This window comes from Podarcis melisellensis, assembly GCF_964234715.1.
Source record: "Podarcis melisellensis genome assembly, chromosome: 16".
Taxonomy (NCBI): domain Eukaryota; kingdom Metazoa; phylum Chordata; class Lepidosauria; order Squamata; family Lacertidae; genus Podarcis; species Podarcis melisellensis.
Window position 1 is genome coordinate 22336694 of NC_138533.1, and position 22256 is coordinate 22358949.

Sequence of the window (22256 nt, forward strand, 5' to 3'; positions counted from 1 at the left end):
GCAAAGACGCAGGAACGGAACTAGAAGAAGCTCTTTCTTGCCTTTGAAGGATGCCAGCATGCACTGGAGATACGCATGCCTTACAGCGGAAGTGCAGGTTTTAAGGCTGAAGGCTTTTTTGAACCACTCGACCAGCTTCTTGGGCACTTCGGTGGTGAACCGATTACACCAGAGTGCGAGGACAGAGATGGCGTGCACCAAAGTGCCTTCGTGGACTGAGGAGAGAGAAAATGAAAAGAAACTGGGGCAAAGAAAGCAACCTGTCAATCAACAGTGTGCTTTCCACAATCACGTTCCAATCACTGAAGTCGACAGTGTGCAACAAAATAAGACACCTTACCTTCCTGCTGGAGGAAAGGGATGAAAAGTTCTGTTATAGTTCCGCTTACAACTTGGTTTGAAGGCCCAGAAACTGCATGGTGGCTACAGCTGCCGATTCCTAAAAGCAGAAAAACTCCCTAGGTTAGAAATACATTTCCTTTTGGCATTTCGAAAGCAGGAAAGAAAAATACTCTGTATCTGCAGGAACATACTGAAAAGTCTTTTCTTTACTTTTCTTTTTCCTTAATTTTCTTTTTGTAGTATGAGATTGTAAATTCTTTGTATAAGTGTGTAATTTAAATTAATAAAGATTATTTAATTTTTTAAAAAAAGTCTGCTGGATCACACCCACGGCCCATCTTGTCCAACAGCCTGTTTTCACAGTGGCCACCTGGCTGCCTTTGAGAAACCTGCAAGCAGGACCTGAGCACAGGAACACTCTCCCCTCTAGCAACTGGTATTCAGAAGCCTTACTGCCTCTGACCACAGAGCCAGAGCATAATCATCATGGCTAACAGCCCAACTGGTAGCCTTATTCTCCTCCATGAATTTGTCCAACCCTCTTTTAAAGCCATCCAAGATGCTGGCTATCACTGCCTCCCATCGGAAGGAGTTCTGCAGTTTAACTATGCATTGTGTGAATAAGTACTTCATCTGTCCTGAATCTTCCAACATTCACTACAACTTTAAGGCAATCCAAGACGTTTTCCCTTACCTGAGAGGACACTGATTTTCTGTGCCACAACTGTTAGCTTTCCCTCGGCACCTGTCAACAAGAATTACGGGTTAGCCGTAGACTCAAAGTTCGAAAAGACATAAAACCCAATTTTTAATGCTCTGGCTGTGGACAATCACATCTCAGCTTAATAGACCAAGATATTAATGAGCTCTGGGTACCAACAGGAAAAAACTTTGCCTCTCCCTTCTTCATGCAGACTAGGGCACAAGCCTAGAAACCTGCTGCATAATCAGCAAACAATTATGTCTAAACCAGGAAATCTTGGGGGTTGGCGGGGGCCACCACCAAAAGTGCCCCCTTGGAAGGCTTTCCAGGAACCATGAAGAGGCATGAGGTATCTGAAGCCAGGTGTAGAATGGGAATATGCAACTAAGTCTGCTCCCAGCTCTCCTGACCTTGGCCATTCCTCAAATCCCACAACTGAGACACCACAAGCAGAGGTTAGGTGCACTGCGAAACAGGGCAGAGGGCAATATCCAACTAAGGCTATATTCACACCATCGTTTCTGGGAGCTGTAGTTTGTTCTCCTCCCAGAGCCACAATTCCCAAAGTTCCCCGGGAAAGGAGGACTGGTTTCTAAGCCACTCTGGGAATTGCAGCTCTAGGAGTGAAACAGGGCTCCCCTGGAAACTCTCAGCACCTAGTTACCAGGATTCTTTGGGAGAAGCCGCAACTGTTTCAAGTGACACCACTGCAGTTTAGAGGTATGATGTGAATTTAGCCTAACTCATACTCAGAGAAGCTCCGTTCAAATCTATGAACTTAAGTTACCTGCCCATCAGTTTTGATGGGTCTACTGTGAGTACGACTAACACTGCTTATCTCCCAGGCAAGGAGCAAGTGACACAAGAAAAGGGAATGATCAGAGCCACTCACCTCCCAAAATGGCAAACAGGTGTCTCCCAAGTGACTCCACTGTTGATGGGTCGCTGCACTGCCGAGCCAAGTTCTTCAATGCTACAATAGCCTCGTCCATCAGCTGAGAACTGTTGGATTTCAACTGGCCTATAAAATCAAAACACAAGCACTCAAATCTTTGGAGCTGTATGGAAGCTTACAATTATCTTTACTAACAACTGGGGTTGGGAATAAGAGACATGGACATAATTACTGCAGCCTAGTTCCCCTCTTTGAAAAACAGACACGCCCCATCTTTTAAATTTTCTCTCCACCTATTAAAAATTGGTCCCTGCCAATCACGAAAAGCTTGGGTCGCGTACCCATTGTTTCCTTCTCCTTGAATACTAGCACCCTCTCCTCCCAAAAAGCACCTGCTTGGAATGGCAAACAACCACCAGGCTTCAAGTGCTTCAAAGCATTCTCAATTGCTCTCACTTTAACAAAGCTCCACTCTCAAAACAGTACAGGATGGTACTGATAAGAGCACAAGGGAAATTTCTGCTGGCCTCTGTAAGCGCAAACAATGGAACTTACCAGCTAGACCTTTCACGATGTCCAGAGCATACTGGCTGAGATCGAGGGTCACAGACGCCAAGAGAGAGGAGATAGCTGAAGACAGGAAGGAGAGAAGTGTGTTAACGTTCATTAGCTTACAGGCTGGTCGGGGACCAATCTCTGAGAGTCCACAACAGCAAGCTTTCTGTAAGATAAGACCTGCTGGATCAGGCCTATGGCCCCATCTAGTCCAGCATCTTGTTCTCTCACCCGGCAGCCTCCCAGGTGCCCCCAAAGGGAAGCCTGCAAATGGGACATGAACGCAACAAGCACTCATGGTCGATGCACAAGAACCAAAATAAAGTAACTGGGAACTACAAAGAGGCTGACACTTGAGATGCTGCTTCCTACAAAATGAGAAACCTGTACCAGGGTGCGAGAGAAACAATCCAGCAAACTGTTAACCCCCTGGTTTTTATCTACCTGCAGAAAATTGTATGTTTGTCTAAAACCTACATGGCAAGTTGCTTTTTAATACGGTGAATAATAATAATAATAATAAAAACACAGGGCATTCCAGAAGATTTTGAGTTTAGGTGATCTAATGAAACACAGAATTCCAATGCATCATCGGCATGTGACATGTCCCCCCCACAGATGAACAGAATCTGTACCTTAAGCCAAAAACATGAAAGGCCTATTGCATAAACTTAAAACAGATCCATCCACACATGGACATCAAGAACCAAATGCTGCTTCTCTAACCCAGCTGGAGCTCATTCTTGACCCCCATGCAATGAAGAGCCACTATGTGGGTCTCAAGTGCTGACAAATCAGCTTGGTGCAAACTTCCTTTGCAATGTACCCCACCCCCCACCACACATGCTTTCACTGGCCACTCACTTTCAATTGCGTTCTCAGGGCTCCGCAGGAGGGACTTCTGCAAAGCTGGTAAGATGAGGTCCTTGAATTCAGTATGAGACACATAGCGGAGCAGAGGGGCACAGTTGTCCTGCAAGAAACCCACCCGCTTTAATGCAATACATGGATCGGGATCCTTAGTGCAAATATTACTATTGCTGCTGTTGTTACAATTTATTCATCGCCTTCCAAACCACCGTCCAAAGGCAATTTACACTTAAATAATTAAAAAATTCCTTCCAGTAGCACATTAGAGACCAACTAAGTTTGTCATTGGTATGAGCTTTCGTGTACCTGAAGAAGTGTGCATGCACACGAAAGCTCATACCAATGACAAACTTAGGTGGTCTCTAAGGTGCTACTGGAAGGAATTTTTAAATTTTGTTTTGACTATGGCAGACCAACACGGCTACCTACCTGCAACTTAAATAATTAAGAACAGTTAAATAGCCACTTGCCTGGTCACCTAGGGAGAGCACAAATTCCCATCCAGCAAGCTGACTTCCACTCAGTAATAATATGGATGTTTAACTTACAAGTCAGGAAGACTATGAGGGCACCTAGCATAACTGTTATGACGATTATGATTTCTTATCCACTCTTCGCAAAATTCCAGGGCAGGTAACAGAAATTCAAAATGCAGTATTAAGACCTGGTGTTGTTTTTAAGTAAGGATTGTTTCTAATGCCTGCATTCAGGCAACCCTGTTTAGGGAAGTTTGTAATGTTTGATATTTTATCGTGTTTTTAATACTCTGTTGGGAGCTGCCCAGCATGGCTGGGACAACCTAGCCAGATGAACAGCATACAAATATTATTATTATTTATTATTATTAAACTGAGCAAAGCACAGAAACGCTGGAAACATTTCATAGCCATTTTGCTCCATGGCTTTCCAGTCCTTTTTGGTATATGTATGCCTGACAACTAAGGAAAACAGTCCATTCATCTGATAAAGCAGGCCCTAGGCCATGAAACCTTCCACCACAATAAATTTGCTTGCCTTTAAAGAGTGCCAAGATACTTTTGTTTTGTGTTTGCTGTGGCAGACTTAACTCAGTGAGCTAGCTAACTATTTTTGACTGGGGCCGCAATCCTAACCATGTCTGCTCACAGAAGTAAGTCCTATTGAATTCAATGAGGCTTACTCCCATGGTGAGCGGAGTTAGGACTGCAGCCTTAGATGCTCAAGGCTAGAAGTTTCTCTCACCAGCAGGTGCTTCTGAGGTCTTGTCTTGCTCATCAGGATGTTCTTCATGTAGAAATCAAGGAGGGCGCTCTAGGGAAGACAGAACACCTGTTATAATCGTTCAGCAATGTACCACTACGCTGGACAAACAGCAACGGTTTGCTGTAGCAGTTCACCAAGGCTACAGAGTATCTGCTTAGAGGCTTGGGACCCCACTGCTGCTTGAGGCCCCCCCCCCTTCACAGGCACAGTTGCAAACACCATCCTTATTTCCCCAGAAAGAAGTGTGCAAGAATTTCTGGTACTTGATGCACAAGAGACAGGAATCTGAACTTGAGGTGCTTTACTTTTCCGGGTATAAAAAGGTAGCATCCCCCAGGACTGACACCTCCCCCATCAGAAAGAGCCTCCAAAATCTTAGAATCCATCCGAATAAGGCTCACCAGTGCCCTGCCTTCGCCCCACAATTTGGCCCAGCCACACCAACCTGCCCTACGAAGAGGATTCTACAAGATGTTGCTGAGTCAAAGGGGCTATGCAAGCCCAAACAATCTGCTTGATCATCAGCATGGGCAAAAACAGGTCACTTGACGGCATTGTGGGTTGGGGAGATAAGGATGCAAGCCACTAACTGGATCCACTTCTCCACAACCTGCTTTAAGGTCCCACAACCAGCTGATTCTAACCCTGGGTGCAAGCTCAATCCATGCCCCTGCTGGCAACCTGCTAACAAGTCACATCTTTCTCCAAGGCTTCCCTGGGGTACTTGCCTTGTATCGGTTAATGACGTCAAGTTCTTTCTGAGTGGTGCAGAATTGCACTAGTAGGCCCAACATGCCTGCGTAGCCTTGGCTGGCTTCGAGGCTGAGAATAACAGAGAGGTACTGATCCACCAGCCCAGGGTTCTGAGGAGAAGACATCAAATCAGCACAACCAAGAAGCTAATTCAAGGAGCTCAAATTGGAGGGGTAGCGAACACGGGGTTCTCCATGTGTTGTTGGACTACAACTCCCACAATCTCCAACTACTGGATATGCTAGCTGGGGCTGATGGGAATTGCAGTCCAACAATGATCGGGAGGGTTCCATGCTGGCCACCCGTGACCTAAATAATCAGAATCTGTGTCATGCTCTCAGAAGATGTATACAACACAACACCTCTTTCCACAGCCTGTTCAGTTTCTTCACAGCCCCGTCCACCACCGGCTTGCGAGAGCCACCCAGAACCTCTAACAGCAGCAGACACTGAACTTCCACCTGTTTAAAAAGGAGAGAACGGACCAGTATAAATTATGGGGAACCTTTGGTCCTCCAGATATTGCTGAAGTCCAATGTAACTATGTACTAGAAAAGTATGGATGGGGTCTCTTCGACGAACTGGCATGAAAAAGTATGGAAATTTGCACTTATTGAACACACCAATAAAATTAGAATGGCACAAAGTGCAGAACGAAAGGACCCCTTTATGGTTGATTGAAATAGCTTCAATCTGTAAAGGACCCCTGGATGGTTAAGTCCAGTCAAAGGCAACTATGGGGTTGCGGCGCTCATCTGGCTTTCAGGCTGAGGGAGCCAATGTTTGTCCACAGACAGCCTTCCAGGTCATGTGGCCAGCAGGACTAAACTGCTTCTGGCGCAACAGGACACTGTAATGGAAATCAGAGCGCACAGAAACACCGTTTACCTTCCTGCTGCAGCAATACCTATTTATCTACTTGCACTGGCATGCTTTCGAACTGCTAGGCTGGCAGGAGCTGGGACAGAGCGACGGGAGCTCACTCCATCGCGGGGATTCAAATAGCTGACCTTCTGATCAGCAAGCCCAATGGTTTAGACCACAGTGCTGCCCGCGCCATTTTGCTTCATTCTGTATACAGTGAAGAATGAGTATAAAATACTCCATACAAGCATTTTTGGTTGCTTTACTTTCTTTGTGGACTTATGGAATCTGGATATATGATGTGGACTTGAATGGACGTCTGATTGGGATGTGGACTTCATCTCATGCAGAGGTAATTTTTTTCATTTTTGCTTTCAATTTTTGTATTTGAATTGCTTTGCAATATACACGTATACGATGCATTATCAAAAAGTGGAGGTCAAGGTTTCTTACTAGTTTCTCCCAGGTTTCTCCCTGTCTCTTCTCATGTGTGGGGAAGACGATGCGAACGAGCAGGCAAGTCCAGGAGAGGGCCTGCAAGGCCGCAGATCCACTGCTTTTACTGCCACAGAAAAAGCGAGAAGGAAATGAGGCCTCAACTCCAGGAAAAACAGTCAATAATGTTAACAGCTATATTATTGCTCTCTTGAGTGCAACAAAAGCTGAGCCAAAAAACTCCCAACCTGTAATATCTGTGATATAATAAGTTACAAGGTTTCAGCAGGAAGCTACAAGGCATGCGGTGATCGGAAATGAAGAAGCATGCCTACCCTAAAGCTTTTGCAGGAACAAACAGCACTGAAAGCAGGAATCACATATAACTGCCCCAGCACCATTACAAATGCAAATTGTCATGAATGCACAATAAAGAGAGTGTCAGGAGAGGCCTTGGGAAGCAGACAGCCACCTTTTCAAGAAATGGTTCCCAAAGATGCCATGGCACTGAATTCCGACTCTCACCTGGGTCCCCCAGACTTGCTGCTGATCCCCGAAGACTGCAGGGACTGCAGAAGGTTCTTGGCAGTTGCTTCCGGCTGACATTCTGCAAGCTGCTGAAGCGCTGCCTGGAGGGCTCTGTGGGAGGCTGCATCTCTGATGGGGGAAGAAATTGGAGGGTTTCAGAAATAATCAGCTGATTATCCTTAAGGTTATGGTTGGAAGCACCTTCCTACCAGCCTACATTATTAACAAGCTACATTTCAACTGATTAATCTATTAAGGAAAATTTAAACAAATCTGCGTAGTATTGGACCTCAATATCGATGTCTCTTTGAAACGGAAAGACGAGTAACGTAATTTTTCAATTAGGTAAACAATGACGACTACTGGATTGTTATAAGGCAGTCTTTTAAAAATAGTTATTTCACTGAGCATGGCAAATGTTTACATCAGGGATGAGGAACTTCCAACATAGGGGTCAAATGTATACCCCCACAAGCCTCTCTATCTGGCCCTTAAAACTTTTGCCAGGCCCCATATCCTTCCCAGACTACACCCCTCAAACCAGCTCTGTTTTGATTTCTTTGGGTGTTTTTGCCTATGCTTTGGAATATGCCCTTGAATTCTGATAATGCCTCTTGCTTCCCTGGATGGAGGATGGAGCAGGGTGCATGCAGGTGTGTGTGCTGTACAAATGTAAGATTCACATTTACTGCTCTGCCCACCTGTCAAGGCAGGAGTCGGGAGCAGGTCAGGAATAACTCACAAGGTGTCAGGGAAGTTACTTCTTTATTCAAAGAAGCAAAACAACTCAGGCCTAGTGAGCACAGCAACTCTTCCCAGTAGGTCTTGCCTCAATGAGGCAGTTGTGAGGTCTCCCCCGCCAGCTCCCTGAAACTCCTCCTCCCCCAGGTTATTCCCAAGCACCCTGAGCCTCCTCCACCTTGTCTGTCTTTGCTCCGCCCTCTTCATACCTCTTCTGGTTCTGGGTGACCAAGGGGGAAGGGAGCTGGTTGCAGCAGGAGGGGGAGACCCCCGGCTTATTCAGCAGCCTGTCTGATCTCTGCCTCTTGGCCTCCTCTTCTCCAGCCTCCACTTCTGGACTGCTCTCTGCCACAGCCTCTTTCTGCTCACTAAACCCAGTTACCGCTTCAGCTTCCAACACATTCTCTTCCCAGTCTTCTCCCTCTGACCACTCATTGTTGTCCCACCACCAATCCCCAGGCTCTGACTCTGAGTCTTTTTCCCATCTGGTGCCTCCTACCATTTCCCTGCATCCAGCCAGTCCATGACACCACCTATGTCATGCAGCCCCCTGGAAGGCTGCCCCAAAAAGAATCTGGCCCTCAGGATTAAAAAAAAGTTTCTCAACTTTGATTTACATGAATCAAACAAAAATGCCAATAAACAGCTATCAAAGAGGGAGGGAGGGAGAAGAACACCTCCCTCATGTCCCAAACATTGTTAACTTTTCCTCAGAGAGCAGCTGTTACAAGCCCTTATTTTGGTTAGTCTTTTCTGAATATCTTCTGACACTCCAAGCTCACACTCTTACCTGTATCGATGCAGGGTGAGGCAGAACAACTTGCAGAGGCCCTTCACGGCACCTTCTGGAAGATCTGAAACAAGGCAGAGGGTTTAATGATCTTTGTATTGATGTGCATTTTATAAAATGTGTGCTGCCCTGAGAATCTTCAGATTGCAGGACTTTGTTTCATATTCTTTAGCAAGAGATGGATATGAAACAACAAACTTTTTTGCCTCGGAGTTTGCAATGAAGGGGCCAGATGAGACCAGATTTGGCTCAGAGATTTCTAGGGTCTGAGCCTTGCTGTGGCGCAATGTGAATACCTTTCCCAGTGATGCATCTCGCAAGTTCATTGAGGATGTCTCTTCGTTCCTTCACACTGGATGTGGTCACTTTCACTGCAAATCTCTTCAGTGCTTCAGAAACCTAAACGGCCAGTCGGGGTGGAAGGAGAGAAGGGTTTCCAGTTTAGTCCTCTCCAGATGGCCAATGTACATCTACATTAGAGCTCCTTGGTTGAACTAAGACCCTGATCCTATGTGTTTTTCTTCTGGAGAAAAGTTCATTGAGACTTAGTCTCAGGTAGGTGTGCATCAGCTTGCAAGCTTAACATGTATCAGATCAAGTTGCCAGTTTCACCTGAAAGTGTTTTTGACTGAATTCCTTACTACTCATTATTTCTTTGTAGTGTACACACACACACACACACACACACACACACACACAGCAGGCAAAGAAAATAAGGGAGAAAGACTCGAAAGAAAATCAAGGGAAAGGGAAAGGTCTTAATACAGTATCAAATTTTGAGAAAGATATGACAGACAGGTCCTGGGTCTGCCTCCTAGTGAGCCAACAACTAGTTGGTGCCAATCACGAAAAAGAGAGTAAAATTTAATAAAATAAATGAACAAGACCCTTGGATAACTCCTCCTCCTGACATAACACCCTTGGTCAGGAAAACAAGCCAAGGCAGAGATGGATGACGGGGTGGCTGTAGGTCAGCAAGCAGAGTATGTGCATTGTATGCAGAAGGTCACAGGTTCAATATCTGGCATCTCCAGACAAAGATGGAAAAGACTGCTATTTGAAACCCACAGCATCTTCCTATGCTCGTGTGTGTTGAAGAAAGGGCCAGAAAATCAGTGGCAAAGCATCTGTTTTGCAAGCAGAAGGTCCCAGGTTTAATCACAGGCATTTTCAGGCAGTGCTGGGAAGGACTTCTGTCTGAAATCCTGGAGAGAGCCACTGCCAATACCGAGCTGAGTAGACCAATAGCCTGTCATGGTATAAAGCTCTTTCCTGTGTTTTATCCCATTTTATCCTTAACAACTCTATGAGCTTGACCAGGCTGACTCCTAGCAGCTTGCTCAAAGCCATCTATGCGGTACAGAGGAGGTATTCAAATCCAGCCTATTTCAGGCAGAGTCTGTCCACTAAATGTTTCCAGTTCCATCTGCTTCTATTCTCCCGAAGCTCTACCTGTAGGTCTGGTTTCCCTAGCAACCCAGCAGGAAAGTCGCAATGCAGTGTATTGCAGTGGTTATATTAGAAAAGTTTTTGTGTTTTCTCAAATTTCATTTGCTCCAAGAGGAACTACGCTTAGCAGAAAACACAAAGGTACCCAACAGGTTTGTCACATTGTCACCACATAGGAAGCTGGCCTAAACAGAGTAAGATCTTTGATTCATCTAACTGTGGTGCTGGCAGTAGTCAGCATGGTGCCCTCCAGATGCTGTTGGACTCCAACTCTCATCAGCCCCAGCAAGTACGACCAATGCTCAGGAACTATGGGAGTTGGAGTACTACAATGCCACCTCAAGGGCAACATGTTGGCTAAACTGAAGAGGCTATTCAGAACCTCCAATGGGAGTTTTTCCTAGGCTAACAGAGAGGACTGAACTTGGTATCTTCTGAATGGAAAGCAAGTGCTGTGCCACTAAGGTATGCCCACTGTCAAATAAGAGACTGACAATTGGAGCCTGAAAATAGTGAACTTGTGGTAAAGGATGCAGCTCAATGGTGACGCATATACTTTATATGCAGAAGGCTCCAGGTTAAGTTTCCAGCATCTCCAGGTAGGGCGTTGAAAGACTCCCTGTCTAAAACCCAGGAGAGCTACTGCCAGTCATTGCAGACAGATAACGCTATGCTAGATGGACCAATGATTTGATTCACTGTAAGGCAACTTCCTATGCTTCTATTTAAAACCAGTCTTTAATTCAGAACCATGAGAACTAGAAACTGTGGCTCAGTTACACAGCATTTTTTCTGCATGCAGCAGCTCCCAAGCTCAATTTCTTTTTAACTATTTTCAACATTACATTTTAAAATAACTGTAACCCTGGGATCTTATGGTGACGGGCAGGTAAGAAACGGATGCAGGGGCGGTAAAATCCCTGGCATCCCTAAGTACGTCCCAGAATGTCTTCTGTCTGAAACCCATTCTGCACAGACAATATTGAGCTATATGGACCAATGGTCTGAGGGTTCAACCACACTCCTCTTTGTTCCGTGTTTTCTGGGCACAGGTCTGGGATTTCCAGGTCCATGTCTAAGCAGTGGTGCATTTTTTGTTTGTTTCACTGCCATGCCACTTTCACCAGGAAAACCCAGTTTTACCACTGCATCAGAGCAAACAACAATGTGCGGGGAAACCCAGTTGTTATTTGTTCCAATTCAGTGGTAAAACGCAGGTTTCCCCAGGGAAAACTGGGGGGAAAGGGGGAAAACCTGCTCCAAAATGGACCTGGAAATCCCAGATCTGTGCCTAGACGCAAGGCACAAAATGAAGTTTGGAAGAGCCATTAGTATAAGGCAGCTTCACATGTTCCTGGGGAGCGGTCCTTGCTCAACAACAGAGAACCTAGTTTGCATGCAAAGGGTACCAGGTTCAATTCCTGGCAAGGCTTGAAAGAGTCATTGTCTGAAAACGTGGAGCGCCGCTGAGCTAACAACACTGAGCTAGATGGACCAACAGTCTGGTTAAGCGTGAGGTAGGCTCCTACTAAAACGAGGACTTTCTCCAGAACCCTGAGGACTGAAATCTTGCTTTATTTTTAGCAGAAGGGCTCTTGCTCGGTGGCGTCTGGCGTGGTAGAAGGCCGCTTCCTATCTTCCTTGGGACCTGTTTCTCCCCCTCTGACAGCCAACAGACAAGCTGGACGGGCTCCAACTACTGACCTCCCCCTCCCCCGGCCCTGCCCGAGGGGCTCCGCAGCTGGGCGGAGGGAGGAAGGACGCGGCCCCGCGGCCAGAGAGGGAAGAGGCGCTGCCTTCCGCCCTCGCCTGCCCACGGCTCGCTTCCATTCCTCTCGCCTCCTCGCACCGCCCCTCGCCTCGCCTCAAGCAGCACCCACCTGCGTGTCAGCCGCCATAGCGCCGGCTCCAACCCGGAAATAATTCTTCGTCACTTCCGGGGAGCGTTAGGCGCAGCTTAATGGCGTCACGAGATTTCTTTCTGAGCTGTTAGAAGACGGAGGGGAGGAGCGAGGCAGGCTGACGTAAGCTAAGTAAGGCTCCTCCTCCTTTTACCACGCCTTTTGTGGTGGCTAAGCTAAAGTGAGGCTGCGGCCTACAAGCAGCCATCACTCCAAATACTGTAAATTACCCCCGTTAATTCCCAGTCTTGTCAACTCTAATTAAAGATTTTAAAAAAATCGCTATTGTATAAACTTCTGTGGATGACTGTTTATTAGTAATAAGGGGCAAGTTGTGCCACTCCCCAGGCATAAAAAGTTTCCAAAGTGGCTTATCAGGAAGATGATTTGACACTGGAGGGTAGGGCCTGAGAGACAGCACCAAAGGAAAAGGGAATGGGAGGGAGGAGAAAAAACAAGCTCAGGATGGAGTAAAAGCTAGGATTTCCATCTACAAAGGCTTTCACAAATTGGCAGCACAATACTGCTTGTTTCAACAGACTGTAACAGCTACATCTCTCGCAATTACTAGGAAGTATCCCTAACTTCCCTCAAGCCTATCCCTGCTAGGTAGGTAGGGGTGTGTGATAGCCACCCTGCTGATTCAAAGTAAACATCCATTTCCCCACAGTGGGAATATACCCAAACCTTTTCCCTGAATGAAGCTGAAGGTAGAATACATATGGTTCTCCTTCCCTCATTTTATCCTCACAACACCCAAGATAGGCTGGACTTGTCTGGAAAAGCAGCTTGAAAATACTTATGTACATACATACGATATAGGATATTACCTATTCTTCACCTCTGTGGGGCAAAGAATGAGAAATGCTGGGGTTTCACCCCATTCCAGCAACATCTTCTAGTCCAAAGGTTCCTTATCTCAGATTTACATATCCCTCCTTTAGTTTTATGCTCAAGGGAGTAAGAGGCCCAGGGCGAAACTACTCTTTGATCTGCAAAACTGCAGAACATTCCAAGCTTCCTGAGCTGGAAAAAAAATTCTGAAAGCCTTGTTACTTCAGATCAGGGAGGGCTAGAATTGTGGAGGAGGGACGCAGGTGGCGCTGTGGGTTAAAGCCTCAGCGCCTAGGACTTGCCTTTCGATCGGCGGTTCGAATCCCTGCGGCGGGGTGCGCTCCTGCTGCTCGGTCCCAGCGCCTGCCAACCTAGCAGTTCGAAAGCACCTCCGGGTGCAAGTAGATAAATAGGGACCGCTTACCAGCGGGAAGGTAAACGGCGTTTCCGTGTGCGTCTCTGGCTCGCCAGAGCAGCGATGTCACGCTGGCCACGTGACCTGGAAGTGTCTCCGGACAGCGCTGGCCCCTGGCCTCTTAAGTGAGATGGGCGCACAACCCCAGAGTCTGTCAAGACTGGCCCGTACGGGCAGGGGTACCCTTACCTTTAGAATTGTGGAAGGAGGTGGTTCCCTGAATTGTGGAAGGGGTAGGTCACTGACTGTGGACCAGGCATGCATTCAGTTGCATAGCCCTGCCTTTATAACAGGTGGAGTGTCATAACCACTGAAGGAGAGAAGTTGATAGTTCCCCCTGGCAGAGGACTAACCAAGAATGATAATGCGACATGGGTGTGTAGAGAAGTACTTTTATTTTATTGTTTCATTCTGCTCCGACTGATTGGCAACAAAACTCTGAAAGTTAGTCAAAGAGACCGAATCCCATGTCCTCGTCAGACTCTTCAGACTCCTCCTTGGCCTCCACCTTGGCTGGGGCTGCTGCAGCGGGAGCTGCAACCTCAGCTACCACAGGGGCAGCAGTCACAAAAGCAGAAGGGTCAGCCAGGAAGGCCTTTACCTGTGGAGAAATTTTTAAAAAAGCAAGGTCAGCTTCATACATCCCCCACTGGCACTTTGTGCCATGAATGGTTTCTGCTGACAGGAATGTGTCACTTGAACTCGGATCATGTTTGTCTGGATGGAGGGGTGCACAAGTGTGTGTAGAAACTAATGTACTGCAAAGGAAGGTAAAATCTGCATTTGTTGCTCTACCCACTTCTGTCTCTTGCCCTTCCCACCACCAGTATGTGCACCACCATCAGAAGCAAATATAGCCCTACAGGTGAAAAGGATTCCCCACCCCGATTCAAAAATAGACTTGAGCTCTCCTCCAAACAATCTCCCTATTTATGTTGGATCACATTTGAAGGTGTGGGGAACTATTGACCCTCCAGGTGTGTCTGAACTACAACTCCTATCATCCCTAACCCACACTTGATGAGGCTAATGGGATTTTGGTGCCTAAAACAGCTTGGGGGGGAGGTTTGGAGGAACCAAAGAGTGATTAACTCGTGGGCTTCTCCAAACTTTCTGCAAAACCTGCCTCAAAGACTACAATCACAAGAAACCAGATTAAGTTGCAGTTCACACATAAGGTTTAGAGTGAAAAATGTGTTTTTTTTAATTATTGTTTTTGAGGGAGGGCAATACTACAACTTCCACACCTGTGAATTTCAGAATCTTAAGCTGTCTGGTGTTAAACTGACAACAGAGAATTCAAGGACTTTGGGGTTTGCAGACTTATTACTATACCTAATAATTTCAAAACGAACAATATAATTGTAGCAGAGCACCTGATGTGCTTGGGTGTTGGGTAATGTTTCAAAGTTGTACCTTGATGCACGCTATGTTAGCTTGCTCTCCATTATGTTTATATGTAAAATTCAAATAATATATGCACACATACAAAAAGGAAAGCTGTAGCCACTGGAACCACGCTTGCCAGTTCAACATTATGCACTCATCATCCAGTTCAACATATCATCCTTACCTTGTCAGCTAATGGGAAAGAGTAATCAGTCTCTACAGCCACAGCCAGGACTCGTTTGTACCCATTGATGATGGAGTGGGGCACAGAGGCAACTGTCGGGTAACCAATTTGCAGGCAAACACTGGCAACATTGCGAACACCCTGGTAGGAGAAAAAGTGTACGTCTTTAATCCTGTTCATACCATGGCAATTCCAATATGTTTTAGGCGCTCCCTGTACTCTCCCAAATTCACAATGCAAAATAAACAACAACTGGCATTTTTACTTCCCAAGTGTAGTCTAGTGACTTCAAACTAGGTACACACCCATACAAAGGAAACAATTTTCAGAGCTACTTCTGGAACACTCACAGCACAATCCTATACATGCCTTTTCAGAAGTCCTATCAAATTCAGTGGGACTTACTCCTAGGATAAGTGGATATGGGGTGGCCAACTTCAGGCACAACAAATCTGCCTTCCACTGAATCAGACCACACCAAGCGAAGGCAGACCACTTGTCCATGCAAATCAAAAGAGGCATCACTTACTTCCAAGAAGCGCCCATGCAGGGTCTCTTCAGTGATGTCCAGGACTTCAGGGCTGTAAATGCTGCCATTATCAAACACCTGCTGGATGACGAGCCCAAAGGAGAAGGGGGAGATGTTCAACATGTTCAGCAAGGTGGCTTCGCTGGCACCCACTTTGTCTCCGGTCTTGATCAACTGCACATCACTCTGAGAAACAAGGAGGGGAGAAAAACCAGCAAATTCAACAGCAACTTCTTTACAAGAACAAGAATTGTACACCATCTCAGCAAGGTGATGTATGTTTAGTCCAGTTGAGTCAGAAGTGCTGGAAGGAGAAAACAACACACTCCTCTGCTTCATTCATTTCAAACAGTGAGTCATGTCAAGTACTTTTGCAGAAAGTGAGTATCATTCACACACACACCATTTATATTTCGAAAAATTAACAAAAGGAAAGAAACATAATCAGCTCATGTTAACAATAAAAACAATAAATCATTCCTTATTATTTTGCACTTAAATATTGCCCTTCATTCAAGGAACACAGGGTGGTTTACAATACAGAAACACAAAAATATATCACATAATTACAAACAAAACAACACACACACTTAAGACAATTTATTAATATCAGCTGCCATACAAGCCAAACAAGATTGACAATGGTTAAGATACACGTTCAAACGCAGAAAGGTCAGTGAGATCTTCAGACCACCAAATGGGTGTTTATCCTTCCAGCCTTGGGAGTACACATTGCTATTATTGCGCCTTGTCCTGCTACCCTTATAACTTGCCTTCTTCTCATGAAAACCTAGGGTAGCTATTTTTTTTAAAAAAAGAAATAGAAGTATAAGCACAATCATCATAGACAGCCACTAAGTACTCACCAGAATTTCAATGGTGCCTCTGGAGATCTTGGTGGTGATGCCCAAAGCCTGGAAAAAGGAGGTCTTCTCAGGGCCAAGGCCGGTGTTTTGAGCTGGCACAGTGACCTCACAGGGGGCAATGGCACCTGCACGAGCAGCAGCTGGTACCTGAGGGAGGAAAAAACCCCAAGTCATCCTTGGCACTGAATGTTGGGAGGATTCAGGACCAAATGAAGTACTTCTTCAAAGAGGTGAAATTAACTATGGAATTTCGCTCCCACAGGAGGCAGTGATGGTCCCCAATGTGGGAGGCTTTTAAAGACAATTTAATAAATTAATGGATAAGACTATTAATGGCTATAAGCCACAGTGACTGATGTTCTTCCACTACTGGAGGCAGTAAGCTTCTGAATTCCAGTTGCTGGAAACCACAGGAGGGGAGTGTCCTTGCACTCAAGTCCCACTTGCAGGCTTCCCACTGGAGCATATGGTTGGCAACTGTTAAGAACAGGACACTGGACTATATGGGTCTAATCCAGCAAGCTCTTATTATTTCCTTATCACTGAGGTCCAGCTCCAACGGCCTTCTGGTGGTTCCATCACTGTGAGAAGTGAGGTTACAGGGAACCAGGCAGAGGGTCTTCTCAGTGGTGGTGCCTGCCCTGTGGAACGCCCTCCCATCAGGTGTCAAGGAAATAAACAACTATCTGACTTTTAGAAGACATCTGAAGGCAGCCCTGTTTAGGGAAGTTTTTAATGACTGATGTTTTAATGTATTAATATTTTGTGGACAGCCACCCAGTGTGGCTGGGGTATAAATAATAAATTGTTGTTGTTATATCAGATGTACTCTACAACATCTGGAGACCACCAGGTTGGGGCAATTTAGGTGAAAAGAGCCACTCTCTTCCTCCTAAGTGGTTACTACTTACCTTGTTGGCCAACAACATGTCCCTGATTTCAGTCAGATCCTCCTTGGTGAACACGAAGCCCACATTACCACGGATATGAGGCAGAAGCCTAACGAGAAACAAGGCATGTTCTATTAGCAACATCATTTCTAACCTGATTTCTTTATAAACAAACAAAAATTATAGGCAGGTAACAATAACATCCAGCTGTAGAATTAACAAATTTTACTTACATGCTCTCAACCTTTGCAACAACCCTTTAAGGTAGGACATTATTATCCCTATACTGCAGAGACTGGCCGCGAGACTGATAGAGGGTCATCTGATGAATTTGCAGCTCAAGCACACTTTGAACAAAGGACTTACTGGCTCAATCTTATTTTAAAAATGCAATTTTTTTTACAGCTAATGTAAAGGAATCTAAGAAATGATGCATCACTAACTTTTCCAGAGCAGGGTTGTTTTCCAGATGTCCCCGGATTGCCTTGCGCATCATGGTGTTCTTCCCCATCAGGACCACAGCTTTCCCACGCAAGGACATGCGGATTTGCTGCATCTGCTTGGAACCGACATTGTCTGCTCCCACAATGAAGCATTTTGGATAGTCGTCCAAGAGTTGCTGCGGAAAGCAAGCAAACCCTGAGAAAACCTTTTCAAACTTAGGGCTGGCACACTGTCTGCTTGCAATAAGATGCAGATACCAAACATCAAACAGGGGTAACATTTAAATTAGAAAATTAACTCCGAATAAAGTGCTGGCTTTCCCTGTGGCACACAATCAAGTTAACACATACGAATCACTCTGAACATGTACAAAATTCTGCATATAGTCAAATTAGTAACAGTAACAATACTTAGCATTTTTGTGCATTCAGGGTTTCACATACGTTATCTTGCCCATTATTACACCAGTCCTGTAGACCAGGCACATCCAACTCCCAACAGACTGTTATCTACTCCCAGTATAAAAAAAACTGGCAGTGATCTACCCATTGTCATTGGAGGAAGTGTGCATAGGGCGGGTGGATTGCCCAGAGTTGAGCAGCTTTTTAAGAGAAGGATTGTCCCGAGTTCTTCAACTTTTATTTGTTAACTTTTGGTAAACGATAAGAGTCTCACAATCTACCAGGATCAGCCGGGGATCTACCAGTAGATAACGATCTACTGTTTGGACATGCCTGCTGTAGACAAATTTATGCTGATTATGATCTATGGGCGAACTGTGGTCACCCTTTACTGTACACGCTGAGAGGGACCATCAGATTCCTGCTTCTCATATTATGATCTAGGATACTGCAATATGATAGTACATCCGAGCCCTGCTCCAACCATGCATCACTGAAAGGGTCTGGCTACAATCCCACATTATTCTGTATGCACTGAGAGATCCTTATTCTTAAGACTCCAACATTCCAGACTTGCTGCAACATAAGGACAGAGCTGTATGGTGTGTTGAGCCCACAGAATTTGATGGACTATTCAGTGATGGCCACCAACTTTGGCTGTTTTAAATGGGGAATAAACAGATTCATGGAGATTAAGGCTATTAGCGGCTACTAATCATGGAGTCAATATCATTCAGAATACTGTAACAAGTGGGCAGAGTTGTGCTTGGGCCCTGCATGCAGGCTTCCCATTAGCATCTGGTTGGCCACTATGAAAAAAGTATTTTGGACAGATGGGCCTGTGGTCTTACCCAGCAGGTTTGGTCTTATACATGCAACTTAAATAGAAAAGCATCCTGTACATACAGAAGTGTTTTTTAATTGTGTATTGTTATTCCTGCTGCTGCTTTTGAAACTTAAGCTTTTTGCAGAATATACAAAGAGGATTACTTTCACCAGAGTACTGTACTGCTTTGTGATTATACAATAATTTATTACTTTTTTAAAAAGTGCTCTCTACCTGGTGAAAGAAGCCTTCAATGCATCTCCTACTGCCTATTACTTTCCCAATTTAATTTCTGTCCCCAATAGCTTTCAGGGCAAATCATACAATGTACTTATAACCATAGGCATCTCTCTTGGAATTAATTACATGATTCCTGCAAGATGTAATGTAAGGTGTTTATGCTCTGCCTCCAGAGTCTGAGGGAGCAATGCCTCTGAATACCAGTTGCTGTAAACCGCACAAGGGGAAAGGGCTGTTGTGCTCAAATCCTGCTTGTGGGTTTCATGCTGAACTAAGATGGAACACTGGCCTTGACCAGCAAGGCTCTTTTTATGTTAGACCTATTGATGATATCTTATCACTAACTGCTTTAAAGGTTGTTGCTGTTTTAAAAATTAAGCACGAGATAAATTCCATGAAGTGATAAATAATAGTGAGCCAGTGTTCTTCTTAAATCTTATTTTATTATTCTACACGGCGCACAAAGGATTTATTTTATGAGGCACCTAATGGATGCTAGGAACTAATGGTACTTTGTACATGCTCAGAGAAACCCTCGCTGGCATCTCTTTTTTGTCTTGTTTTCCACTTGTGCCACAAAGGTTTCCAACGGGAGAAATAAGAACATCAGCCCTGTTCCCCCTCGCCCAAGCCAGCAGAAGGACTCACGATGATCTTGAGGAAGTAGTTTGACTTCCACGTGGCTCGGTCTTCCCTGGGCATCGCGGTGACCCAAGGATCGCACGGCAGCGGTTTAAAGACTCCGGTGTTTCTCTACAGAGGACAGACAAAAGAGGCTCCGGTTAGGCCCGGCCCCACCTAGGCCCCAAAGGCCTCCCCGGCCCGCCGCCAGCAACACACCTACCTCACGAGGCCTCCGTGGAGCAAAAGAGCTAACCCCGCCCCCGCCCCACGCTTTTATAACCTCCCCGAGCGCCGCGGCCAATCGGCGGCGAGCAACAGCTTTCTCCTCCCCCTTCCTCTCGCTGCGGATTGGACAGGTCTGTCGGTGACGAAAGGAAGCGGCGGGAGAGCGTGGCGTGGGGGAGAGCTATTCTCAGCTCTCATTGGCCTAAAGAGCCATCCTTCCAAATACCCAGAAACTTCCTCTCCCGCCTTTTAAAGGGAGAGGAAGCTGTCGTAGCTGTGCAGGCTGAGAGGCATGCTCCCCCTGCTGGGGCAGAAACGTACATGGATGTAGAGAGAACTACCGGTATATAGGCCAGTGGTTTTCAACCAGGCTGCCTTGAATGCTCAGGGGTGCTGCAGGCAACACTGGCCTCTGTCCTTCTTTCTTTCCCTCCCTCCCTCTGATGCTCTCTTGCATCTCTGCCTCTGGAAGGCTTGCATGGCTGTGTGATAGGAATTTTGAGATCTTAAAGGGAAAGGGAATCCTGACCATTAGGTCCAGTCGTGGCCGACTCTGGGGTTGTGGTGCTCATCTCGCTTTATTGGCCGAGGGAGCCGGCGTACAGCTTCTGGATCATGTGGCCAGCATGACTAAGCAGCTTCTGGCGAACCAGAGCAGTGCACGGAAACACCGTTTACCTTCCCGCTGGAGCGGTACCTATTTATCTACTTGCACTTTGAGGTGCTTTCAAACTGCTAGGTTGGCAGGAGCAGGGACCGAGCAATGGGAGCTCACCCCGTCGCGGGGATTCAAATCGCTGACCTTCTGATCATCAAGTCCTAGGCTCTGTGGTTTAACTCACAGCGCCACCCACGTCCCTATTTTAAGGTCTTAGATATATGTTAAATGTTCATAAGTGTACCAATCAAGCACGTACATAGATCAGCACAGGAAGACTGACCTGGAACCATTTTTGATTCCCAAACTGACCAAATGTTTTCTCTGCAAAGTCAAAGGAAAATGGAAAAGCCTCCCCATTGACAAATCCTGTCTTAAGGTTTGAATAGGGTGAGCCTGTTCAGGACTCAGGAACTAAGTATTTATCATTACAAAGTATTTACTGTATCATTACAAAAGACTGGCCAGGCTCCCCGGGATATCCAATCAAGTAAGCAGGGCATCCAATCAAGTAACCTGCCAGACAGGAGATAAACAACATTCAAATTTCTGTTTTAGACCGCCTTTTCTGAGATATAGGTATGATGTATCTGGGGTGGTGGTCTTGAGCTACACCCCTTCTGTGATGATGTTTCTGGGGGTGGTCTTGATCTACAGGGTGGCAATTTCAAAATGTCTATCTAAGGCCTTGAGCGCCATTGTTCTGGGTTCCTCCTCCCTCATGTGTGTGGTGAGTGAGGACCCTGTTGCAACAGATCAATAAAGATCAGGCTTACTAGCTGCTTTGCTTCTCAACATTCTCTGGTTGGCCTGTGTTATTTTCTCCTACCAATAGGGAACCTACGTGAGGACTCTATATGGGCTCTTGGATACCCCATAAGGGGAAAAGGGCAGATTTCTGTTTACAACAGAGCATGGCTGTTTGTTGCAGCAGTCCTGGCTACAAACTTCCCAGGCGAATTGTGCCTCTGGGGCTGGCCAGGGGGTGCTTCCCAGGCCCCTGTGGGGCAGTGTGAGGAGGCACCTCTCTTTGCGGTGGGGGACGGCTTAGAGACCAAGGGCAGCAACTTAGAGACCGGGGGACAGCTTAGAGACCAGGGAACTTCCAAGGAGAGGGGAGAGGAGAGGATGAGGGAACACTCCACAAGGGGAGGGTGTTCGAAAAAGGATGAGGGGCTGCCAGCTCTGCAGGCAAGGGGTGACATAACTGGGCTCCCAAGTCCCACAGGGGTGCCGCAGAAAGAATATAGTTTGGTCAAGGGAGCCATGGACCCCAAAAGGTTGAAAACCTCTGAACTAGGCTACAAATATATTTATTTATTTAATCAGACAGACTTATATACCTCTTGATTGTAGGGGAAAACCTCAAAGCGGTTTACAAAAATGATTAAACAATATTTCATTGTAAGAACAATTCCAAAAAAATAAAACAATATAGGTAGGGACTTGAAACTTAAATACGTGTATAGATTTACAAACACATGTAAATATGAGCCATCTTCCAACAATCCAAAGGGCTGTCCCACGGAAGATACAGCAAGCTTGTTTTCTGCTGCTCCAGATGGGAGGATCTGAACCAATAGGTGCAAAATACAAGAAAGGAACTCCAGCTGAACATTAGGGGGGGAAAACTTTCTGAGGGCAAAAGCTGTTTTGGCAGTGG

General features: G+C 45.9%; 2 protein-coding genes across 2 annotated transcripts in view; both read right to left on the minus strand.

Moving 5' to 3' along the window:
- Positions 1 to 12131, minus strand: part of GCN1 (GCN1 activator of EIF2AK4) — a 63085-nt gene extending 50954 nt beyond the window's left edge. The window contains exons 1-14 of the mRNA XM_081892184.1: positions 12048 to 12131; positions 9015 to 9117; positions 8719 to 8782; positions 7185 to 7316; positions 6678 to 6786; positions 5723 to 5821; positions 5336 to 5470; positions 4587 to 4655; positions 3360 to 3468; positions 2496 to 2570; positions 1938 to 2066; positions 1037 to 1087; positions 341 to 439; positions 42 to 215 (exon numbers count right to left, since the gene is read on the minus strand). Coding sequence (XP_081748310.1) covers positions 42 to 215; positions 341 to 439; positions 1037 to 1087; positions 1938 to 2066; positions 2496 to 2570; positions 3360 to 3468; positions 4587 to 4655; positions 5336 to 5470; positions 5723 to 5821; positions 6678 to 6786; positions 7185 to 7316; positions 8719 to 8782; positions 9015 to 9117; positions 12048 to 12065 — 1366 coding nt within the window. The 5' untranslated portion in view covers positions 12066 to 12131. The remainder of the gene's footprint in view (positions 1 to 41; positions 216 to 340; positions 440 to 1036; positions 1088 to 1937; positions 2067 to 2495; positions 2571 to 3359; positions 3469 to 4586; positions 4656 to 5335; positions 5471 to 5722; positions 5822 to 6677; positions 6787 to 7184; positions 7317 to 8718; positions 8783 to 9014; positions 9118 to 12047) is intronic.
- A 1564-nt stretch (positions 12132 to 13695) lies between these two features.
- Positions 13696 to 19973, minus strand: RPLP0 (ribosomal protein lateral stalk subunit P0). Its single transcript, XM_081892533.1, has 8 exons — positions 19931 to 19973; positions 19735 to 19839; positions 17619 to 17794; positions 17197 to 17284; positions 16286 to 16432; positions 15420 to 15605; positions 14891 to 15031; positions 13696 to 13918 (listed from the first exon to the last, which is right to left on the minus strand). Exons 2-8 carry the CDS (start codon positions 19786 to 19788, stop codon positions 13763 to 13765), a joined length of 948 nt encoding a protein of 315 aa, XP_081748659.1. The 5' UTR covers positions 19789 to 19839; positions 19931 to 19973; the 3' UTR covers positions 13696 to 13762.
- Positions 19974 to 22256: the final 2283 nt, after the last annotated feature.

What these genes read in the sequence shown, in the direction of transcription:
- RPLP0 (XM_081892533.1), bottom strand. Translation starts at nt 19,788, where the DNA reads ATGCCCAGGGAAGACCGAGCCACGTGGAAGTCAAACTACTTCCTCAAG. An exon ending in GAGGCACCATTGAAATTCTG is followed by an intron (nt 15,606 to 16,285) that starts GTGAGTACTTAG and finishes CTTGTTTCTCAG; the next exon opens with AGTGATGTGCAGTTGATCAA. An exon ending in CTTTCCCATTAGCTGACAAG is followed by an intron (nt 13,919 to 14,890) that starts GTAAGGATGATA and finishes ATTTCTCCACAG; the next exon opens with GTAAAGGCCTTCCTGGCTGA.